The sequence below is a fragment of the Hylobates moloch genome, unplaced genomic scaffold, assembly GCF_009828535.3.
Source record: "Hylobates moloch isolate HMO894 unplaced genomic scaffold, HMol_V3 SCAFFOLD_6, whole genome shotgun sequence".
NCBI classification, from domain to species: domain Eukaryota; kingdom Metazoa; phylum Chordata; class Mammalia; order Primates; family Hylobatidae; genus Hylobates; species Hylobates moloch.
The window spans coordinates 150,261,702-150,285,544 of NW_026652281.1; the positions used below are offsets into that span (position 1 = coordinate 150,261,702).

At 42.1% G+C, this 23,843-nt stretch overlaps 1 protein-coding gene and 1 pseudogene across 6 annotated transcripts in view; one reads left to right on the top strand and one right to left on the bottom strand.

Moving 5' to 3' along the window:
• The window catches only part of CREBRF (CREB3 regulatory factor), an 88,141-nt gene that overhangs the window by 25,960 nt on the left and 38,338 nt on the right, over positions 1-23,843 (top strand). For all 6 annotated transcript variants that reach the window (XM_032158644.2, XM_032158646.2, XM_058440150.1 and 3 more), the window contains 2 exons: positions 5,801-5,926; positions 10,046-11,132. In XM_032158644.2, the coding sequence (XP_032014535.1) occupies positions 5,801-5,926; positions 10,046-11,132 (1,213 nt within the window). The remainder of the gene's footprint in view (positions 1-5,800; positions 5,927-10,045; positions 11,133-23,843) is intronic.
• On the bottom strand, positions 4,329-5,581 carry LOC116471863 (cell division control protein 42 homolog; annotated as a pseudogene).

The window sequence follows — 23,843 nt, forward strand, 5'->3', positions numbered from 1 at the left end:
TGAGTTCTACATAGGTAGTATGATGAATAGGTAGAAGGTGGACAGATCTGCTGGCTTTATGGGGCAAAACTAACTCACCTGAAAATTAGTCTGCCACAGCAATCCCATTTCTATCTCCTCACTCTTCCTATTTCCCAATTCTTACCTTTCATTTATGCTAGCTGAATTTAGAAGTAATTAAGAGGAAATAGTGAGAGACTTCAGGCTCCCTCCCCCAACCCCTCTCATCTCTCTCTTTCTCAGACACACACACACATACCTATGTGTGCACATGTAAATATCTCCCCACAAAATATATCTAAGAATGATTGTATCTGTTTATATTATGGCAGCTACTCTGAATTGATCAGTTTTGGTTTGAGGCAATCACTGAGACAATCAATGAAGCCCTGTTAGTCCCCATTCTGCTTATCTAAACTCCTTTTCTTCTCCAGTGTTTAGCTCTTGCCCCTCCCCTGTTTGTTTCCGTGCTGGGGAGAAACCTAGAAGTAATGAGTGGGCGGGGACTCTTGGGTGGCTTTTTGTGTTGCCATACTGAGCTATCCCCTGAGCACAGGGAATCAACAATTTGCTGGGATTGTCTGGTGACTCGGAGACAGGCAGAAGAGGCAAAGAAAGGGGACTTGGTAATGGATATTGAAAAGACCAGTGGCTGGCTGGGCACAGTGGCTCACGCCTATAATCCCAGCACTTTGGGAGGCCGAGACAGGCGGATCACAGGTCAGGAGATCAAGACCAGCCTGGCCAACATCGTGAAACCCTGTCTTTACTAAAAATACAAAAATTAGCTGGGTGTGGTGGCACGCGCCTGTAATCCCAGCCACTCGGGAGGCTGAGACAGGAGAATTGCTTGAACCTGGGAGGTGGAGGTTGCAGTGAGCCAAGATTGTGCCATTGTACTCCAGCCTGGGGACAGAGCGAGCTCCGTCTCAAAAAAAAAGAACAGCTGCCTGCTGCCACCCCAACCTCTGTGACAGATGGACTGCATATACCCTTTTAGAGTGGTTGCCCTTTTGAGGTTTAGTTTTTTGTTTTTTTTTTTTGAGCCAGAGTCTCTCTCTGTCGCCCAGGCTGGAGTGCAGTGGTGCAATCTCGGCTCACTGCAAGCTCCGCCTCCCGGGTTCATGCCATTCTCCTTCCTCAGCCTCCTAAAGTAGCTGGGACTACAGGTGCCCACCACCACGTCCGGCTAATTTTTTGTATTTTTAGTGGAGACGGGGTTTTACCGTGTTAGCCAGGATGGTCTCGATCTCCTGACCTTGTGATCCGCCCGTCTCAGCCTCCCAAAGTGCTGGGATTACAGGCGTGAGCCACCGTGCCCGGCCGAGGTTTAGTTTTATATTTATTGAGTACTTGAATTTGGGGCTTAAATTTTAAACTTATTTTCTCAAGCTAACTTTTTCTAGGAAGAAAGGTTCTGCAGGCCTGGAAATGTTGGGGGAAGATAAGAGAAAGAAAAAAAATAAGATGGGACTTACCAATGAAGAAAAATACGATGAGAGGGTCTATGAAAAGTCCAGTTTGTGAAAGATAGAAAGTATATGAAAAGAATAAGCAAATAGATTACTACCACTGGAAAACATTTCTGCAGAAACTTGCAAAAAAAAAAAAAAAGAAAAAACTGAAAAAGAGAAATTTTTGGCCGTTTGGCAGTGGCTCACTGTAATCCCAGAACTTTGGGAGGCCAAGGCGGGCGGATCACTTGAGGTCAGGAGTTTGAAACCAGCCTGACCAACATGGTGAAACCCCGTCTCTACTAAAAATACAAAAATTAGGCCAGGCGTGGTGGCGCGCACCTGTAGTCCCAGCTACTCGGAAGGCTGAGGCAGGAGAATCGCATGAACCTGGGAGGCGGAGGTTGCAGTGAGCCAAGATCACGCCACTGCACTCCAGCCTGCACGACACAGCGAGACTCTGTCTCAAAAAAAAAAGCCGGGTGCGGTGGCTTGCACCTGTAATCCCAGCACTTTGGGAGGCCGAGACAGGCTGATCACTTGAGGTAAGGAGTTAGACCAGCCTGGCCAACATATAGTGAAACCCCATCTCTACTAAAAAATATAAAAATTAGCTGGACGTAGTGGCGCCTGCCTGTAGTCCCAGCTACTTAGGAAGCTGAGGCAGGAGAATCGCTTGAACACTGGAGGTGGAGGTTGCAGTGAGCTGAGATCATGCCAACAGAGCGAGACTCTGTCTCTCCAAAAAAAAAAAAAAAAAAAAAGAAATTTTTTATTCTTTCTCATTCTCTTTTTTCATCTCAGTTAGATTTCAAAGTGAGGCCTTTCTATTATTTAACCCACTCTAGGAGGGTGAGCCCAGACTTGACTCTGGAGGGATTTGTATAGATGTTAAAATGTAAAAAGAAGATAGAGAAAAAACAAGAAGGAGAATTAATGCTGGGTCCCAAGTCTTTTTTTTTTCCCCCTTTACTTACTATTGAATGGACTGTGCCCTTTTCAGGAATCAGGATTAAGGCTACAGAGTTCATGCCCAAGTTACTGGTCTTACCAAGGAGATTTTTGGGTATTTAGTTGATTCTGTTTCCATTACCTTCCTGCAGGCATTGGTTGTACTAGACAGTGATGCCCAAATTGTCTTCCAGGTTGCTTTAGAAAATAAGACATGGGACTCACTTAGCAGCACAGAGTGAGAGTGATTTGCTGTATCTGCAGACCCCAGGAAAAGACAGGGAATTCTCTACTGATAGTTAAAATAGTGTTGTTAGACAAGGATTTGAAGAAATGTTATATAGCTAAGTGAAAGTACTCGATAGGTGCTGTATGGTGACTGGTGGCTAAATAAGCTTTACTTTCTAGAAGATATTAGTTGCTGCTCTATAGTTTTTCAATTTTTTTTTGACAGGGAAAACATTTTTTTAAATCACAAACTCATTTATTTGGTGTATTTCAAAGGTGCAATACTTTTCTTCATGTATCAGTGAAAGAAGTTAGAAATTGACTTCCCAAAAAATCAGCAAATGGCAGACAAATGTCTGTGAAAGTCACAGTCACATATAGTGTGGCCTAGAAAACAGAGGGGCAAGACAGGCTCCACTCACTTTGATGAGTTTCATCAAATACTGGATCTACTCAAGGGTGGAAAGAAAAGGCAATTTTCAAAAAGGAGTATGTTATTAAATGAGGCATTTACTACACTCCTTCCTGAGAGCACCAGATGGGGAACATGTTTTCTAAACTAGATCTAGGAAGTGGATCCATCCTCCTCCCCTTAAGGGCTATCTACTGGTTAATGAATTAAAAAGCAAGACTGAAAAACAAACCGCACACACACTCCCCTCAAAAAAGAGGAGGAAAAAAACAACAACAACAACACACCAAGTTGTCCCAGATTACTCTCCAGGGTGGAACCAGGGAACAGCTTCAACAATTCCAATTAGTTTGTTACAGAGTCATCCATAAGCATGCCTTGCTTTTAAACAAATAATAAAAGAGTTTTAAAACGACAAAACAAAAACTAGTACTAATCACTTTTCTGACAATACACAATTACTCAAAATTAACTAGTACTGGGAGGCAGAAGGGGGGACCATACCTATGGGCCTTGTCCCACACAAGTGCATGTGGGTAGGTACACGGCATTTGTCATTGTTGTAAAAACGAATTTTTTTTCATTTTTATTTTTATTTATTTATTTTTGAGACAGAGTCTCACTCAGTCGCCTAGGCTGGAGTGCAGTGGCACGATCTCGGCTCACTGCAAGCTCCACCTCCTGGGTTCACGCCATTCTCTTGCCTCAGTCTCCCGAGTAGCTAGGACAACAGGTGCCCACCACCACACCCGGCTAATTTTGTCTTTGTATTTTTAGTAGAGACGGGGTTTCACCGTGTTAGCCAGGATGGTCTTGATCTGCTGACCTCGTGATCCACCTGCCTTGGCCTCTCAAAGTGCTGGGATTACAGGTGTGAGCCACTGCGCCTGGCCTATTTTTTATTTTTTGAGATGGAGTTTCGCTCTTGTTGCCCAGGCTGGAGTGCAATGGCACAATCTCGGCTCACTGCAGCCTCCACCTCCTGGGTTCAAGCGATTCTCCTGCCTCAGCCTCCTGAATATCTGGGATTACAGGTACGTACCACCATACCTGACTAATTTTCGTATTTTTAGTAGAGACAGGGTTTTGCCATATTGGCCAGCCTGATCTCGAACTCCTGACCTCAGGTGATCCGCCTGCCTTGGCTTCCCAAAATGCTGGGATTACAGGCTTGAGCCATTGCACCCAGCCTGAATTTTAATTTTTAATCGTTAGTTTGATTTAAACACTGCTTTTAGTATGATGTCGACACCAGCTGTGCAGAAAGGGTGCTGGAGAGATGTTCATAGCAGCACACACCTGTGGCTCTTCTTCGATTCGGGAGGCTCCAGGGCAGCCAATATTGCATCGTCAAATACGTTCTTTTTTTTTTGGAGACGGAGTTTTGCTCTTGTTGCCCAGGCTGGAGTGCAATGGCGAGATCTCAGCTCACTGCAACCTTCGCCTCCCAGGTTCAAGCGATTCTCCTGCCTCAGCCTCCCGAGTAGCTGGGATTACAGGCGCCCGCCACCACGCCCGGCTAATTTTTGTGTTTTTAGTAGAGACAAGGTTTCACCATGTTGGCCAGGCTGGTCTTGAACTCCTGACCTCAGGTGACCAGCCCACCTGAGCCTCCCAAAGTGCTGGGATTACAGGCGTGAGCCACCGCGCCTGGCTGTCAAATACATTCTTTAGGGCTTTCTGTGTGAGTGTAGAACACTCCACAGACCTGATAGCCTTCAGGTCATGGGCCAGCTTTTTAGCAGTCTCCAGAGTGATAGGCTTCTGTTTGTTCTTGGCAAGTTTCTCAATGGTAGAGGGGTCATCTCTGAGATCAGTTTGGGTCCCAACAAGCAAGAAAGGAGTCTTCGGGACAGTTATCTCAGGCACCTACTTTTTTTCACATTTTCTTTTTTTTTTTTTTTTTTTTTTTTTTTGGAGACGGAGTCTCGCTCTGTTGCCCAGGCTAGAGTGCAGTGGCGCAATCTCCGCTCACTGCAAGCTCCGCCTCCTGGGTTCACGCCATTCTCCTGCCTCAGCCTCTCCGAGTAGCTGGGACTACAGGCGCCCACCACTACGCCCGGCTAATTTTTTTATATTTTTAGTAGAGACGGGGTTTCACCGTGGTCTCGATCTCCTGACCTTGTGATCTGCCCGCCTTGGCCTCCCAAAGTGCTGGGATTACAAGCGTGAGCCACCGCGCCCGGCCTTTTTCACATTTTCAAATGAAGATGGAGAGACCACTGAAAAACAGACTAGAAATACATCTGTTTGTGGATAACTCAGCGGTCATAATCTGTCATAATCCTTTGCCCTGCAGTATCAAAAATCCAAGAGTGTATGGTTCTCTACCAATCGTAACTGTAACTGCATAGTTGTCAAAAACTACATTATTCCGATGGAAATTTGTTTGTTGTGTAGGATATCAGGAGACATGTTTTACCAACAGCACCATCACCCATAACACACTTAATTGTCTGCATTGCTGAAATAGTTTTGTATCCACTTTAAATATTTCACATCTCATGTTGACCTCAGCTTCTCCACCGGGGCGTTAGCAGCAGTCTATTTTTTCTATTTTTAGGTATTTTCCTAATTTAAGTCTACAGTTCAGTGTTAGCCAAAGCTCTTAAATATTACTATACAGTAGAAAAAAAGTATAGAAATGTTTTCTGAAAAGAATAAGTTACTTAGTGGGGGTGGGGTTGGGGCTCATGTGATAAATTGGTCTCAAAGTAGTCTTTAACTTTCTAAAATAAAAATCACTCTGTTGTAGCCTAGTGTAAGCGGAATGGATCCGCCTTTCGGGGATGCCTTTCGAAGCCACACCTTTTCGGAACAAACTCTGATGAGCACAGATCTCTTAGCAAACAGTTCGGATCCAGATTTCATGTATGAACTGGTAAGCAGCATTTTCTTGGTTTTCGTCTTGATTGATTTGGGGTAAAAGTTTGTGGGAGAGTTTTTTATTTATAAATGCCTGAAAAAAAAAAGATGTGCTTGGGCCAAGTTTGATTCTTATGATTATACCTAGGGTAATTTTATTTACATTTATTTTTATTTTTATTTTTTTGAGACGGAGTCTCACTCTGTTTCTCAGGCTGTAGTGCAGTGGTGTGATCTTGGCTTACTGCAATCTCCACCTCCCAGATTCAAATGATTCTTCTGCCTCAGCCTCCCAAGTAGCTAGGATTACAGGTGTGTGTCACTACATCCAACTAATTTTTTTTTTTTTTTTTTTTTGGAGACAGAGTCTTGCTGTGTCGTCCAGGCTGGAGTGCAGTGGTGCGATCTTGGCTCACTGCAACCTCCATCTCCTGGGATTAAGCAATTGTTCTACCTCAGCCTCCCAAGTAGCTGGGATCACAGCCACTTGGCACCATGCCCAGCTAATTTTTGCATTTTTAGCAGGGACAGGGTTTCACCACGTTGGCCAGGCTGGTCTCGAACTCCTGACCTCAGGCTCTCCACCTGCTTCGGCCTCCCAAAGTCCTGGGATTACAGGCATGAGTCACTGCGCCCAGCTTAATTTTTGTATTTTTAGTGCAGACAGGGTTTCACCATGTCAGCCAGACAGGTCTTGAGCTCCTGACCTCAGGTGATCCACCCACCTCAGCCTCCCAAAACGCTGGGATTATAGGCATGAGCCATTGTACCTGGCCTACATCTAGTAATTTTAAAAGTATGCAGTTGTTGGCTGGGCACGGTGGCTCACACCTGTAATCCCAGCACTTTGGGAGGCCAAGGCGGGCGGATCATGAGGTCAGGAGATTGAGACTATCCTGGCCAACATGGTGAAACTCCGTCTCTGCTAAAAATACAAAAATTAGCTGGGCATGGTGGTGCGCACCTGTAGTCCTAGCTACTCGGGAGGCTGAGGCAGGAGAATTGCTTGAACCAGGGAGTCAGAGGTTGTGGTGAGCCAAGATCGCCCCATAGCATTCCAGTCTAGCAGACTGGAGTCTCAAAAAGAAAAAAAAGGATGCGGCCGGGTATGGTGGCTCGTGCCTGTAATCCCAACACTTTGAGAGGCCAAGGCGGGTGGATCACCTGCCTGAATTTTAATTTTTAATCTTTAGTTTGATTTAAACATTGCTTTTATTTATTTATCTATTTATTTGGGACAGAGTCTCGCTCTGTACCCCAGGCTGGAGTGCAGTGGCACAATCTCGGCTCACTGCAACCTCTGCCTCCCGGGCTCAAGTGATTCTCCTGCCTCAGCCTTCCGAGTAGCTGGGATTACAGGCATGCACCACCACGCCTGGCTAATTTTTTGTATTTTTAGTAGAGATGGGGTTTCACCATATTGGTCAGGCTGGTCTCAAACTCCTGACCTCGTGATCCACCCACCTCGGACTCCCAAAGTGCTGAGATTACAGGTGTAAGCCACTGCGCCCGGCCTTAAACATTGCTTTTAGTGTGATGCCGACAGCAGCTGTGCAGAAAGGGCTCTGGAGAGATGGTCATAGCCACACACACCTGCAGCTCTTCTTCGATTCTGGAGGCTCCAGGGCAGCCAATATTGCTTCATCAAATACATTCTTTTTTTTTTTTTTTTTTTTTGTTTTTTAGATGGAGTTTCGCTCTTGTTGCCCAGGCTGGAGTGCAATGGCGCAACCTAAAATTAGCTGGGTGTGGTGGTGGGTGCCTGTAATCCCAGCTACTCAGGAGGCTGAGGCAGGAGAATCGCTTGAACCTGGGAGACGGAGGTTGCAGTGAGTGGAGATTGCGCCACTGCACTCCAGCCTGGGCAACAAGAGCAAGACTGTGTCTCAAAAAAAAAAAAATGAATGCATCAAAAATGGTAAGAGATTATCTAAATATCTTCAAATCTAGTTTTTGGTAAAGATAATGGGCTTTTCAGCTGGAAAACATTGAGCAAGGCATATGAATGACATAAAGAATGTGGCACAAAAATAGCAATTCCAAACAGGATCTGCATATACTTATCATTTATTCTTGAGGTAAATAGACACTGAAAATTCATAAGGAAAACATTTTAAAAACAGTTTTAATTACATAAAATTGAAATAACACAAAAATATATAAAAACTGGAAAAACTGAGTGCTCAGATGCATAAATCTACTAAAAATTATTGAATTATCTACTTAATATAGGTTGGTTTTACGGTATGTGAAATTATACTTCAGTAAAGCTGTTAAAACATACACAGACAGGATGGCGCAGTGGTCATGCCTGTAATCCCAGCACTTTGGGAGGCTGAGGCAGGTGGATCACGAGGTCAGGAGTTCAAGACCAGCCTGGCCAAGATGGTGAAACCTCATCTCTACTAAAAATACAAAAAAATTAGCTGGGCCTGGTGGCACGCACCTGTAATCTCAGCAATTTGGGAGAATGAGGCAGAGAATTTCTTTTTTTTTTTTTTTTTTGAGACGGAGTCTCGCTCTCTCACCCAGGCTGGAGTGCAGTGGCGCGATCTCGGCTCACTGCAAGCTCCGCCTCCAGGGTTCACGCCATGAGGCAGAGAATTTCTTAAACCCGGAGGAGGAGGTTGTAGTGAGCCAAGATCGCGCCACTGCATTCCAGCCTGGGTGACAGAGTGAGACTCCATCTCAAAAAAAAAAACAAACCATACACAGACAACACACACACACACACACACACACACACACACACACACACACCAAAAATTAAAGAAAAAAAATAACTCTGGAAGACTGAAAACTTCCTCATTTTCTTCCTGTGCCTCCACCTTCCAAAACTTTTACCAAAACATAACTAACAGGTTCTTTTCTATGCATATGTAAACATATGTATATAGTTTTTTTGTATATACTTTTTAATTGGATAATATAGATAACAGTTTTCTGTAACTTGCTCTTTTAAAAATAAAAATACATGGTGGGCAGTCTTTCATATTTGTACATTAGAGCTATGCTGTATTCATTTCAATGGCTGCAGAGTCTTAACTGATACTTGAAATTGACATCTCCAGTGGCACACGCCTGTAATCCCAGCAATTTGGGAGGGCAAGGTGGGCGGATCACTTGAGGTCACGAGTTTGAGACCAGCCTGGCCAACATGGTGAAACCCTGTCTCTACTAAAAAAAAAAAAAAAAAAAATCTCTAAAATTCATGAGGAGTATTTTACTCTGCCTGCCCAAGTATTGTTATAAGGTCTTGCAAAAGATCATACCATTCTGTGGCTGAATTCCAACTCTCTTTGGATTGCTCTTTGCCTCTATATTTAAGTTCCCACTAAAAAGATATCTTCTTCTGTAATGAGGGTGTCTTTATTATTTTCATTGTTAATATTTTAAATTCTTCTCTCTCGCATAGCACATTATTTGCTTTTTAATTGAAGTGTCTCCCCCTGCCCCCACCCTACCACCGCTAAGGAGATCCCAAAATTCTTCTAAGATAAGGAAATGTAAACTTTTTTCAGGCAGAATTTTTTTTTTTTTTTTGGAGATGGAGTCTCGCTCTGTCACCCAGGCTGGAGTGCAGTGGCACGATCTCGGCTCACTGCAAGCTCTGCCTCCTGGGTTCACACCATTCTTCTGCCTCAGCCTCCCGAGTAGCTGGGACTACAGGTGCCCGCCACCACACCTGGCTAATTTTTTGTATTTTTTTAGTAGAGATGGGGTTTCACCCTGTTAGCCAGGATGGTCTTGATCTCCTGACTTCGTGATCCGGCCGCCTCGGCCTCCCAAAGTGCTGGGATTACAGGCGTGAGCCACCACGCCTGGCCTCAGGTGGAATGTTTATGGTCAACTCAAGAGCCCTTGATATTTGGATCATACCTGAGCCTCTCAAGGGACACACTTTCCCTCTTTTTTTAATTTAATTTTTAATTGTTTTTTGTTTGTTTTATTTTCATTCTACTTTTTCTTGCCTAAGGAAATGATGGCATTATATGAAATGATAAAGCGTCATGTCAGTAGCCTTTATGTTAAAACAGACCAAAAGTCAAGTATTGATTTATCAGTTTGACATATGGAGGCGAATATTTCCTTCCTGAAATATGATGTGCAATTTCTTTTTTAAAACCTTTCTCAGGATAGAGAGATGAACTACCAACAGAATCCTAGAGACAACTTTCTTTCTTTGGAGGACTGCAAAGACATTGAAAATCTGGAGTCTTTCACAGATGTCCTGGATAATGAGGGTGCTTTAACCTCAAACTGGGAACAGTGGGATACATACTGTGAAGACCTAACGAAATATACCAAACTAACCAGCTGTGACATCTGGGGAACAAAAGAAGTGGATTACTTGGGTCTTGATGACTTTTCTAGTCCTTACCAAGATGAAGAGGTTATAAGTAAAACTCCAACTTTAGCTCAACTTAATAGTGAGGACTCACAGTCTGTTTCTGATTCCCTTTATTATCCCGATTCACTTTTCAGTGTCAAACAAAATCCCTTACCCTCTTCATTCCCTGGTAAAAAGATCACAAGCAGAGCAGCTGCTCCTGTGTGTTCTTCTAAGACTCTGCAGGCTGAGGTCCCTTTGTCAGACTGTGTCCAAAAAGCAAGTAAACCCACTTCAAGCACACAGATCATGGTGAAGACCAACATGTATCATAATGAAAAGGTGAACTTTCATGTTGAATGTAAAGACTATGTAAAAAAGGCAAAGGTAAAGATCAACCCAGTGCAACAGAGCCGGCCATTGTTGAGCCAGATTCACACAGATGCAGCAAAGGAGAACACCTGCTACTGTGGTGCAGTGGCAAAGAGACAGGAGAAAAAAGGGATGGAGCCTCTTCAAGGTCATGCCACTCCCGCTTTGCCTTTTAAAGAAACCCAGGAACTATTACTAAGTCCCCTGCCCCAGGAAGGTCCTGGGTCACTTGCAGCAGGAGAGAGCAGTAGTCTTTCTGCCAGTACATCAGTCTCAGATTCATCCCAGAAAAAAGAAGAGCACAATTATTCTCTTTTTGTCTCCGACAACTTGGGTGAACAGCCAACCAAATGCAGTCCTGAAGAAGATGAGGAGGACGAGGAGGATGTTGATGATGAGGACCATGATGAAGGATTTGGCAGTGAGCATGAACTGTCTGAAAATGAGGAGGAGGAAGAAGAGGAAGAGGATTATGAAGATGACAAGGATGATGATATTAGTGATACTTTCTCTGAACCAGGTATTATAATGCTTGCAAGCTTACCAGACCTTTGTATTACTATTTTGAAATAGAAAGGTTTTTGTTTCTATTTTGTTTGGATAATTTCTTTATTTTAGTTTGGGAATTAAATGACTTAAACCTTGACTTGGATATGTAATTGGTTTTTCTATTCAAATAGCTCTAAAATGATCGCTTTTGCTCACATAGGGATTCATAAGCTGATTCCTTGAGGGCTTATTTTTTATTATTTTATTTCTTATTTTAAAAATTAAAATAGAGATGGGAGCTTGCCACTGTGCCCAGCTGAGGACTTATTCTTAATGTATCTTATGTTAAGTGACCTGTTTTGTCACTCTCTTGAGCATTTATGCAAAGACACCAGTAATTTATTGGTTTAAAAAATATTCCTGTTTAGGGCCAGGCGCAGTGGCTCACGCTAGTAATCCCAGCACTTTGGGAGGCCGAGGTGGGTGGATCACCTGAGGTCACAAGTTAAAGACCAGCCTGGCCAACACGGCGAAACCCTGTCTCTACTAAAAATACAAAAATTAGGTGTGGTGGCACGAACCTGTAATCCCAGCTACTCCGGAGGTTGAGGCAGGAGAATCACTTGAATCCAGGAGGCTGAGATTGTGGTGAGCTAACATCGCGCCATTGCACTCCAGCCTGGGCAACAAGAGTGAAAGTCTGTCTCAATAACAACAAAAAATAATAAATAAAAATATTACTGTTTATACATGTGTCTCTATTATAGTTGAGATAAGTTAGGAGTATATAGAATGTTGAACCAAGTGATGATGGTTTATACTACTCATGCCAATACCCAACAAAGTCTATTTATGAATAATGTAAAAGAGAGCATTTTCTTTGTGTCTGCTAACATTTTAATTTACATCATATTTTCCTATTTAAGAAAAATACATGCTGTAATTTGGTGAGCATGAAGGAGACTCTGCTTTATTTATATACAGCGCATATAAATAAAAGGGACAAAGAAAATGAAATCTCTGGGGGAACTGGTTCACTTTAGCATTTACATGCTTGGGCTTTTGGCGCTGTTGGCTTGTGCAGTTTATTTATAAAAATAGTATTGCTAAGTGGCACATGGTTGAAAATGCACAAAGAAGTAAAGATCTTCAAATTTAAGCTGAAGTTATTTTCTTCAAAAATATTGTTGGTACTAACTCTGCATGAAAACTAAGTTATTATTATAAAAAAAACTATCAAAGAGAGCCCTTTTGTTATAATGATGATTGCTGGAATTTCAGGCAGTATAAACATAGATATTTAATTTTCTGAAAGGCGTTTAAAGCATAATACCTATATTGTAACTAATGAAACATTATTATTACTAAAAGAATTTTTCCTTTGGTGAAATCTTTCTGTTACACAAATGCTTAGATTTATGCATTTGACACAAACAAATTTTTTGATTTGGGTGGAGTTTCAGGTAAGTAAAAGGTACTTGAATATGGAAGAAAAGGGTTTGTGCCTTCTTCATTGGTTTACTGTACAACTCTATATAGTCTAGGTAGAATAATTGTCTTTTTACAATACATACAGGAAAATTTTTCTCTTGGCAAGTGAATGAAATCTGCTTTGAGATGTTTCAAGGAGACTTGACTTTGTAGGTAGGGGTAATTTATATAACTCCCTGCACTTGGAAGATCATAGTGCTGTTCATGAGTGGTCCTTAAAGTCTTGACAGGTCGATCCTGTTGCTTTGAGTCTCGTATTTAGGAGTAGGGGAAGGGTGAGACAGAGAGGGTGGGTAATTAAGGGAAATGGCAAACGTGGGGAAGGAAATGCCTTTAGCAGCTGGTGCTTAAAGGAATATATAGATCAGAAGGAGTCAGTAAATCCTACCATCACCAAGGCAGCAAGGACTGTATTATCTACCTGACTTTTGATTGTAGTTTTGCTTTTCTTTGACTTTCCCCCCCAACTTTATTGAGGTATGTTTGGCAAATAAAAATTGTATATGTTTAAAGTGTACAACATGTTTTTACATATGTATACGTTGTGAAATGATTACCAAAATCAGGCTAATTAACATACCCATCACTTCACATAGTAGGGTGGTAAGAACATTTAAGATCTACTCTCTTAACAAATTTGGCCTACACAATACAGTTGTTGTTGTTGTTTTTGAAACAAGATATGGCTCAATTGCCTAGGCTGGAGTGCAGTGGCACAATCTTGGTTCACTGCATCCTCTGCTTCCCTGGCTCAAGCCACCCTCCCACCACAGCCTTCCAAGTAGCTAGGACCACAGGCGTGCGCCATCATGCCCAACTAATTTTTGTATCTTTTGTTGAGATGGGGTTTTGCCATGTTGCCCAGGCATGTCTTGAACTTGTGAACTCAAGCCACCTGCCGGTCTCAGCCTCCCCAAAGTGCTGGAATTACAGGCGTGAGCCACCACACCCAGCCCAGTATTGTTATCTGTAGTCACAATGCTATATATTAGATCTCCAGAGCTTATTCATCCTGCATAACTGAAACTGTACCTTTTGGCCAACATCTTCCCATTTCCCCCACCCACCAGCCCCTGGCAACCTCCATTCTACTTTCTACCCTCTGATCCTGAGTTTGACTTTTTTTCTAAGATTTCGCATATAAATGGGATCATGCTGTATTTGTCTTTCTGTGCCTGGCTTATTTAACTTAGCATGGTGTCTTCCAGGTTCATCCATGTTATCACAAAGACAGGATTTCCTTTCTTTTTAAGGCTGAATAATATTCCTGTGTTTGTGGGCATGTGCCTATAACTCTCACATTTTCTTTGTGTATATATTCATTGTTGGCCCCTTTGTTGATTCCTTATCTTGGATTATGTGAATACTGTTGCAATGAACATAGGAATGCAGATATCTCTTCAAGATACTGACTTTATTTATTTTGGCTGTATCCCCAGAAGTGGGATTGCTGGATCATATGATCGTTCTATTTTTAATTTTTTGAGGAACTTCCATGCTGTTTTCCATAATGACTGTACCAATTTACATTCCCACCAATAGTTTACAAGAGTTCTCTTTTTTCCACATCCTCAACAACACTTGCTTTCATTTATCTTTTTGATAATAGCCATGCCGACAGGTATGAGGTGATATCTCATTGTGGCTTTCGTTTGTATTTCTCTGATGATTAGTGGTATTGAGCATGTTTTCATATACTTGTTGGCCATTTGGATGTCTTTTTAAAAATGTTTATTCAGGTCCTTTGCCCATTTTTTAATTGGATTGTTTTCTTGCTATTACATTGTTTGGGTTCCTTGTATATTTTGGATATTAACTCCTTATCAGATGTATGGTTTGCAGATATTTTTCTTTCATTTCGTAGGTAGTCTCTTCACTCTGTTAATTGTTTATTTTGCTCTGTGGGAGCTTTTTGGTTTGATGCAATCTCATTTGTTTATTTTTGCTTTTGTTGCCAGTGCTTTTGGAGTTATATATTTAAAAAATCATTGCCCAGACCAATGTCAAGAATCCTTTTTCATGTTTTCTCCTAGTATTTTTATTGTTTAGTTCTTATGTTTAAGTCTTTAATCCATTTCGAGTTGATTTTTTAATATGGTATGAGATAAGGGTCTCCAATTTCATTATTTTGCCTTTGAATATCCAGTTTTCCCATAACTATTTATTGAAGAGACTGTCCTTTACTTATTGTTGTTTCTGGCACCTTTCCCAAGGATTAATTAATTGGACATAATGTGGGAATTTATTTCTGGGCTCTCTGTTTCATTGGTGTATATGTCTGTTTTTATGCCAGTACCATATTGTTATAATTACTATAGCTTTTTTTTTTTTTTTTTTTTTTTTGAGACAGAGTCTCGCTCTGTTGCCCAGGCTGGAGTGCAGTGGCGCGATCTGGGCTCACTGCAAACTCCGCCTCCCAGGTTCACGCCATTCTCCTGCCTCAGCCTCCCGAGTAGCTGGGACTACAGGCGCCAGCCACCATGCCCAGCTAATTTTTTTGTATTTTTAGTAGAGACGGGGTTTCACCGTGTTAGTCAGGATGGTCTCGATCTCCTGACCTCGTGATCTGCCCGCCTCAGCCTCCCAAAGTGCTGGGATTACAGGCGTGAGCCACTGCACCCAGCCTATGGTGAAGTCTTTAGGGTTTTCTAGATACAAGATCATGTCATCTACTGAGACAATTTCTTTTCCTATTTGGATGCCTTTCCTTCTTTGTTTTCTTTTTTTTTTTCTTTTTGAGAAGGAGTCTCACTCTTTCACCCAGGCTGGAGTGCAGTGGCGCGATCTCGGCTCACTGCAGGCTCCGCCCCCCCGGGGTTCACGCCATTCTTCTGCCTCAGCCTCCCACGTAGCTGGAACTACAGGCACCCGCCACCTCGCCCGGCTAATTTTTTGTATTTTTAGTAGAGATGGGGTTTCACCATGTTAGCCAGGATGGTCTCGATCTCCTGACCTCGTGATCCCCCCGCCTTGGCCTCCCAAAGTGCTGGGATTACAGGCGTGAGCCACCGCACCCGGCCTCCTTCTTTGTTTTCTTTCTTTCCGTGCCTCCCTTCCCTCCCTTCCTCTCTTCCCTCCCTCCCTCTCTTCCCTCCTTCCCTCCGTTCCTTTTCTCTTTCCTTTTCCCTTCCCTTCCCCCCCCCCCCCCCTCCTCCCCTTCCTCCCCCCCCTCCCCTCCCCCTCCCCTCCCCTTCCCTTCCCTTTCCTTTCCTTTCCTTTTGCATAATTTCTCTAGATAGGACTTCCAGTATTATCGATATATATGGAATAGTAGTTGAGAGAATGGGCATCCTTGTCTTGTTCCTGGTCTTAGAGGAAAAGCTTTCAGGTTATCATCACTGAGTATGATGTTAGCTATGCGTTTGTTGTGTATGGCCTTTATTATGTTGAAGAATGTTCCTTTTATATGTAATTTGTTAAATTTTTTTTATCATGAAAGCATGTTGAATTTTTTAAAGCAAATTCTTTCAGATCTTGAAGCATGTTGAATTTTGTCATGCGTTCTTTCCATATCTATTGAGATGATCATATTGTTTTTATCCTTCAGTCCGTTAATGTGGTATATCATTGATTGATTTGCATATATTGAATCATCCTTGCATCTCAAAGATAAATCCCACTTAATCATGATGTATGATCCTTTTAATGTGCTGTTGAATATGGCTTGCTAGTATTTTGTTGAGGATTTTTGCATCCATGTCCATCAGGGATACTGGCCTGTGATTTTCTTACCTCGTGTGTTCTTGTTTGGTTTTGGTATCATGGTAATACTGGCCTCATAAAATGAGTTTGGAAATGTTCTCTCCTCTACATTTCTTTGGAAGTATTAGAGAAGGATTGGTATTAATTCTTCCTTCAATATTTGGTAGAATTTACTAGTGAAGGCCGGGCGCGGTGGCTCACGCCTGTAATCGCAGCACTTTGGGAGACCAAGGCGGGCGGATCACGAGGTCAGGAGATCGAGAGCATCCTGGCTAACACGGTGAAACCCCGTCTCTACTAAAAACACAAAAAAATTAGCTGGGCGTGGTGGCGGGTGTCTGTAGTCCCAGCTACTCTGGAGGCTGAGGCAGGAGAATGGCGTGAACCCGGGAGGCGGAGCTTGCGGTGAGCCGAGACCGCGCCATTGCCCTCCAGCCTGGGCGACAGAGCGAGACTCCGTCTCAAAAAAAGAAAAAGAATTTACTAGTGAAGTCAGCAGGCCCTTGGCTTTAGTTCATTGAGAGTTTTTGTTTGTTTGAGATGGAGTCTTGCTCTGTCACCCAGGCTGGAGTGCAGTGGCATGATCTTGGCTCACTGCAATCTTCGCCTCCCGGGTTAAGTGATTCTCCTACCTCAGCCTCCCGAGCAGTTGGGACTACAGGCACTCACCACCATGCCTGGCTAATTTTTGTATTTTTAGTAGAGATGAGGTTTCGTCATGTTGGCCAGGCTAGTCTGGAACTCCTGACCTCAGGTGATCTGCCCGCCTCGGCCTCCCAAAGTGCTGGGATTACAGATGTGAGCCCTCGTGCCCGACCGACAGTTTTTGATTACTGATTCAGTATTCTTTCTTGTTATTGGTTTGTTCAGCTTTTCTATTTTTTTCATGATTCAGTCTTGGTATGTTTCTAGGAAGTTATCCATTTCTTCTAGGTTATTCAATTTGTTAGTGTATAATTGTTTACAGTAGTCCTTAATGATTCTTTGCATTTCTGTGGTATTAAATCTGATTTCTCCTCTTTCATTTATAATTTTATTGAGTCTTCTTTTTTCTTAATTTAGCTAAAAGTTTGTGAATTTTGTTTTCATTTCAACAAAAAACTCTTCATTGATCTTTTCTATTTTTTTTAGTGTCTAATTCATTTATTTCTGCTTTGATCTTTGTTATTTTCTTCCTTCTGCTAACTTTGGGTTAGTTTGTTCTTCTTTTTCTACTTCCTTGAGGTGTAAAGTTTGGTTGTTTATTTGAGATCTTTTTTTTTTTCCTTGATGTAGGTATTTATTACCATAAGATTCCCTCTTGGATTTGCTTTTGCTTTATCCCGTAAGTTTTGATATGTTATGTTTCCATTTTTGTTTGTCTCAACATATTTTTGTATTCCTCTTTTGATTTCTTCTTTGACCCATTGGTTGTTCAGGAGTGTGTTGTTTAATTTCTATATATTTGTCAATTTTCCAATTTTCCTTTTTTTTGGAGACAGAGTCTCGCTCTGTTGCCCAGGCTGGAGTGCAGTGGCGCGATCTTGACTCACTGCAAGCTCCGCCTCCCGGGTTCAGCCATCCTGCCTCGGCCTCCTGAGTAGCTGGGACTACAGGTGCCTGCCACTACGCCCAGCTAATTTTTTGTATTTTTTAGTAGAGACGGGGTTTCATTGTGTTAGCAAGGATGGTGTCGATTTCCTTCTGATTTCCTTCTGATTTCTAGTTATACCGTTGCCAAAATATCATACTTGGTATTATTTCAGTCTTCTTAAATTTGTTAAGTAAGACTTATTTTGTGGCCTAACATATGATCTAAACTAGAGAATGTTCTGTTTGTGCTTGAAAAGAGTATATATTCTGCTGCTGTTGGAGGGAATGTTCTATATATGTCTGTTAGGTCCATTTGGTCTGAAGTGTTATTCAAATCCATTGTTTTCTTAATTGATATTCTGATGACCTATCCATTGTTGAAAATGGAGTGTTGAAGTCCCCTATATTACTGTCTGTTTTTTCCTTTAGTTCTATTAATATTTGGTTCATTTACTTAGGCACTTTGATATGGGAGTACATATATTTACTATATAACCTCTTGATAAATCAACAAACCCTTTTTTATTATATAAAGACCTTCTTTGTCTTGTGACAGTTGTTAATCTTTTTACTGTTTTTTTTTTTTTTTTTGGAGACAGAATCTTACTCTGTTACCCAGGCTGCTGGTGTGCACCAATACTATCACAGCTCACTGCAGTCTCAACTACTTGGGCTCCAGCAGTACCACTCCTTCAGCCTCCTGAGTAGCTGGGACTATAGGTGTGTGCCACCTCTTGTGACAGTTTTTGATTTAACATCTATTTTGTCTGATATAAGTATAGCCAGCTCTGTCCTTTTTGGTTGCCATTTCCATGGAATATCTCTTTTCATTTCTTCACTTATAGCTTACATGCATCCTTTTTATTTTTTTGAGACAGGGTCTTACTCTGTTGCCCAGGCTGGAGTGTAGTGGTACAATCACTGCTCACTACAGCCTTGACCTGCCAGACTCAAGCAGTCTTCCCACCTCAGCCTCCCGAGTAGTTAGGACTACAGGCATGCACCCCCATACCCAGCTAATTTTTGTATTGTTTATAGAGATGAGGTCTCCCTATGTTGCCTAGGCTGGTCTCGAACTTCTGGGCTCAAGTGATCTGCCTGCCTTGGCCTCTCAAAGTGTTGGGATTACAGGTATGAGCCACTATGCTTGGCTATATGCATCCTTAAAGCTAAAGTGATTTTCTTGTGGGCAACATAGAGTTGGTTCTTGGTTTTCTATTCATTCAGCCACTCTATATCTTTTTACTGGGTATTGATAGGTAAGGATTTACTGTTACCATTTTGTTAATGTTTTCTGACTGTTATATAGTCCTTTTGTTACTTCCTCTCTTGCACTCTTCCTCTGTGATTTGTTGTTTTTTTGTAGTGGTATGCTTCGATTCCTTTTTCTTTATCTTTTGTGTTATCTATACTACAGATTTTTCTTTGTGATTACCATGGGGCTTACATAAAACACAAGTCTTTTTTAAGCTGGTAATAGTTTAACTTCGGCTATGTATAAAATCTCTACACTTTACACTTTTTATTGATACCACAGTTAACATCTTTTCATATTGTGTATCCCTTAAGAAATTATTTTATATATAGCTTTTTTTTTTTTTTTTTGAGACAGAGTCTTGCTCTGTCATCCAGGCTGGAGTGCACTGGGACAGTCTTGGCTCACTGCAACCTCCTCCTCCCAGGTTCGAATGATTCTCCTGCCTTAGCCTCCCAAGTAGCTGGGATTACAGGCACCTGCCACCACATCTGGCTAATCTTGTGTGTGTGTGTGTGTGTGTGTGTGTGTGTATATATATATATATATATATATATATATATATATTTTTTTTTTTTTTTCACTAAGGATTCATCATGTTGGCCAGGCTGGTCTCGAACTCCTGACCTCAAGTGATCTGCCCACCTTGGCCTTCCAAAGTGCTGGGATTACTAGTGTGAGTCACCACGCATAGCCAAAATTATTTTATATGTAGTTATTTTTAATGCCTTTTTAACTTTTATACTAGCATTAAAAGTGTTTTGCACACCACCATTACAGTATTAGAGCATTCTGAATATGACTGTTCTTATTTTTACACAGTGAATTTTATACTTTCATGTTTTCTTTTCTTTTTTTTTTTTGAGATGGAGTCTCACTCTCTCGCCCAGGCTGGAGTGCAGTGGCGTGATCTCGGCTCACTGCAACTCCACCTCCCGGGTTCAAGCGATTCTCCTGCCTTAGCCTCCTGAGTAGCTGAGATTACAGGCGACCACCACCATGCCCGGCTAATTTTTATATTTTTAGTAAAGACAGGGTTTCACCATGTTGGCTCAGCTAGTCTCAAACTCCTGACCTCAGGTGATCCACCCACCTTGGCCTCGAAAAGTGCTGGGATTACAGGCGTGAGCCACCGCCGCCCCCTCCCCCACCATATGTTTTCATGCTGTTAGTTAGCATCCTTTCATTTCAACTTGAAGAACTCCTATTAACATTTCTTGTAAAACAGTCCTACTGGTGATGAACTCCCTCAGCTTTTGTTTTCTGGGAAAGTCTTTTTTGTTTTCCCTTGAGAGAGAGGGTCTTACTATGTTACTCAGGCTGGTCTTGAACTCCTGAGCTTAAGCAATCTTCCCAGTTCAGTCTCTTGAGTAGCTGGAACTACTGATGTGCATCATCATGCCCAACTTAGGAAAGCTTTTATTTATTTTTTTCATTTGTGAAGGACAGCTTGCTTGCTGGATATGGTGTTCTTTGTAGGGTGTTTTTGTTTGTTTGTTTGTTTGTTTTCTTGAGACAGGGTCTTACTCTTGCTCAGGCTAGAGTGCAATGGCGTGATCCCAGCTCACTGCACCCTCAATATCCTGGGCTCAAGCAATCCTTCCACCTCAGCCTCCCAAGTAGCTGAGGTATATGCCACCACATCCAGCTAATTTTTGTATTTTTTTGTAGAGATGGGGTTTTACCGTGTTACCCAGGCTGGTCTTATACTCCTGGGCTGAAGCATTTTACCCGCCTTGGCCTCCCAGAGGGCTGGGATTACTTGCATGAGCCACCGTGCCCAGCCTAGTGGTTTTTTTTTCTTTCAGCACTTTGAATATGTTATCTCACTCTCTTCTAGCCTTTAAGGTTTCTGCTGAGAAAACCACTGACAGTCTTATGAGAGTTTCATTGTATATGACAAGTTGCTTTTCTCTTGCTGCTTTCAAAAGTCTCTTTTTGTCTTTGACTTTCCAGAATTTGATTATAATGTGTCTTAGTGAAGTCTTTTTTTTTTGTTGTTAAGACGAAGTCTTGCCACTCTGTCACCCAGGCTGGAGTGCACTGGCATCATCTTGACTCACTGCAACCTCTGCCTCCTGGGTTCAAGTGATTCTCCTGCCTCAGCCTCCTGAGTAGCTGGGATTACAGGCGCCCACCACCATACCTAGCTAATTTTTGTATTTTTAGTAGAGACGGGGTTTCACCATGTTGATCAGGCTGGTCTTGAACTCCTGACCTCAGGTGATCTGCCCCCATTGGCCTCCCAAAGTGCTGGGATTACAGGTGTGAGCCACCGTGCCCGGCCTGTCATTATTACTTTAAATAAGCTTTCTGCCCCTTTCTCTTTCTTTACTCTTTTCACTATTCCTATAATGTGCATTTCATTTTGCTTGATGGTGTCCTATAAATCCTGTAGGCTTTCTTTATTCTTTTTCATTCCTTTTTCTTTTTGTTCCTCTAACTGGATAATTTCAAATGACCTGTCTTGGAGCTCACTGCTTCTTTCTTCTGTTTGATCAAGTCTTCTGTTGAATTGCCCTATGGAATTTTTCAGTTTAGTCCTTGTGTTCTTCAGCTCTAGATTGCATTTAGTTGTCTATGTTCTCTTGTTGCTCACTGAGCTTCTTTAATACAATTATTTTGAATTCTTTGTTAGGAAGTTCATAGATGTGCATTATTTTGGATCAGTTGCTGGTGCTTAATTTTCTTCCTTTGCTAGTGTCATTTGTCCCTGATTATTTGTGATCCTTATGGCCTTGAATTGGTGTCTGTACATTTAAACATGTGGGCACCTCTTCCAGTCTTTATAGACTGGCTTTGCCAAGGAAAGCCCTTCACTTGTCAGGTCATCTAGAGGTTCTGGGTGGGCTTCCTGAAGGGCTTTGCAGGCAAGTTTGCTCCTGGAGTCCTTGGGTAGGCTGGCCTATTGCTGGAGTCAGCGGGCAGGTAGGCCTGAGGCTTGGGTCTGTGGAGGTCATCCTGGTGCCTGGAACTGTGGAAGCAGGCCTGGAGCCTGGATCATTTGGGGTCAGTCTGAAACCTGGGTCCATAGGAGCTGACCTGGCAGTGGGGTGGGCTTTGAGTCTGAATCCACGAGAACTTACCTGGCACCTGTATCTGTGGGAGTGGACTTGGTCCTGACTCCACAGGCACCAGCGTGGCTTGGGGGTCTATTGGGGCAGGCCTGTCAACTAGGACTGTGGGTGTGAGCCTGGAGTCCAGGACTCCAGGGATGGATGGGCCCTGAGTCTAGGTCTGCAGCTGCTGGCTTGGTGCTGGGGTAGACCTGTAACCAGGTTCTGTTGGGGCTAGCTTGGGTCCATGGGAACCATTTTGGAGCTTGGGGCCATACTTTTCTTTGACCTTTAACTCCACTCTAAATTCATCCTTGATCCCTTGACTTCATTCCCTCTGGATGTGTTGAGAGATAAGGAGGTCTGTGAAGGGAGATCACATGGTTAATTGATCGCCATTTTTATTTTCTCATCCCTTTGACTGTCACAGGGAGGCAGAACTAGTCACATGTCACATTTTCTTCCCTTGACCCTTGTAGGAGAAGCCTTATTTGTTAGCATGTTGCTCTTACATAACAAGACAGTGGCTTTATACATTAGCTGGCATTTGGCAGGGTCAAGTTCTCTTCTTGGACCTATTTGACAATTATCCCAAATTTGTGGATGGCATTTAATTCATTCACTTTCAGTTGACTTGAAGTAAAACCCTTTTGGTTAATGTTATTTGGACAGTTCTCACAAATGTTAATGAGCAGCATGCTTTCACCACAAAATTGTGTTAATTTTGTGGTATTATTTGGGCTTTATTCACATTTGCTAGTAAAATTTTCTCCTTTTCCTAGAAGAGCTGAACAAGTGACTTTAAAGATGCAAAAGTGAGTTACTGGTGAGAAACGGGAAGAAATTCTTTGTAGCAAAAGAGTAAGGATAGCTATAGTTTCTTCAGTGCTAGTTTAGGGTGGATTGATTGGTTTAATTTATAGCTGACAGTTTACAAAGGCCCTTTTGTGATGACTAGCTCCCTTGATGCTGTTTCTTGGCACTTGGCTACAACAGTTCATGAGCCTACAAAGTTTCAGGAAAGGTGCAAAATGGAGTTTTAGTCTATTTTCTGGATTGGCTCCCAAATTTTAATAGAGCCTTTTCTGTGGACAGGCTACAACTGTTTGGGGTCATGAAATTACATGATTGTAAGGCTAAGAATGGGCTCCCAGAATGAGAATTTATTTTGTAATTTTCACTAAACATTTTCACAGTTAACTTTACCAGCTTATTGACAGTAGTCTGTACTAACCAGAGATGTGTGATTGAAATTTTAGGCAGTAAATGTGGTATTTGTTACTTTTTTTGGTAATCATGTCAGATAGGAATGAGTTAGATCAGTATGATGATCTATCACATGAAAAGAAAAGGGAAAGATCTTAATGGGAAACGTTGCATTAAACAAAATCATGGATTTGTTTTAAAAAATTTTGAGTGCCTACTTTTGTGGCAAGCACTGTGTATATTAGGTATTGGCTATACAGAGATGAAAAAAGTAGACATCTTCATGGAACTTAGTGTTAAGTGGGTTTATTTACTGTGATGATTTCTTAGTCTTTTAACATGTCTATGTGTACTGTGATTTGGCAAGAGAGATATGCAGGATGAGAGATTTTAAAACTTACCTGACTGCAGAATTCACCTCAGGTAAAACCATATCTTATGGTAACAGTGTTCTTCAGAA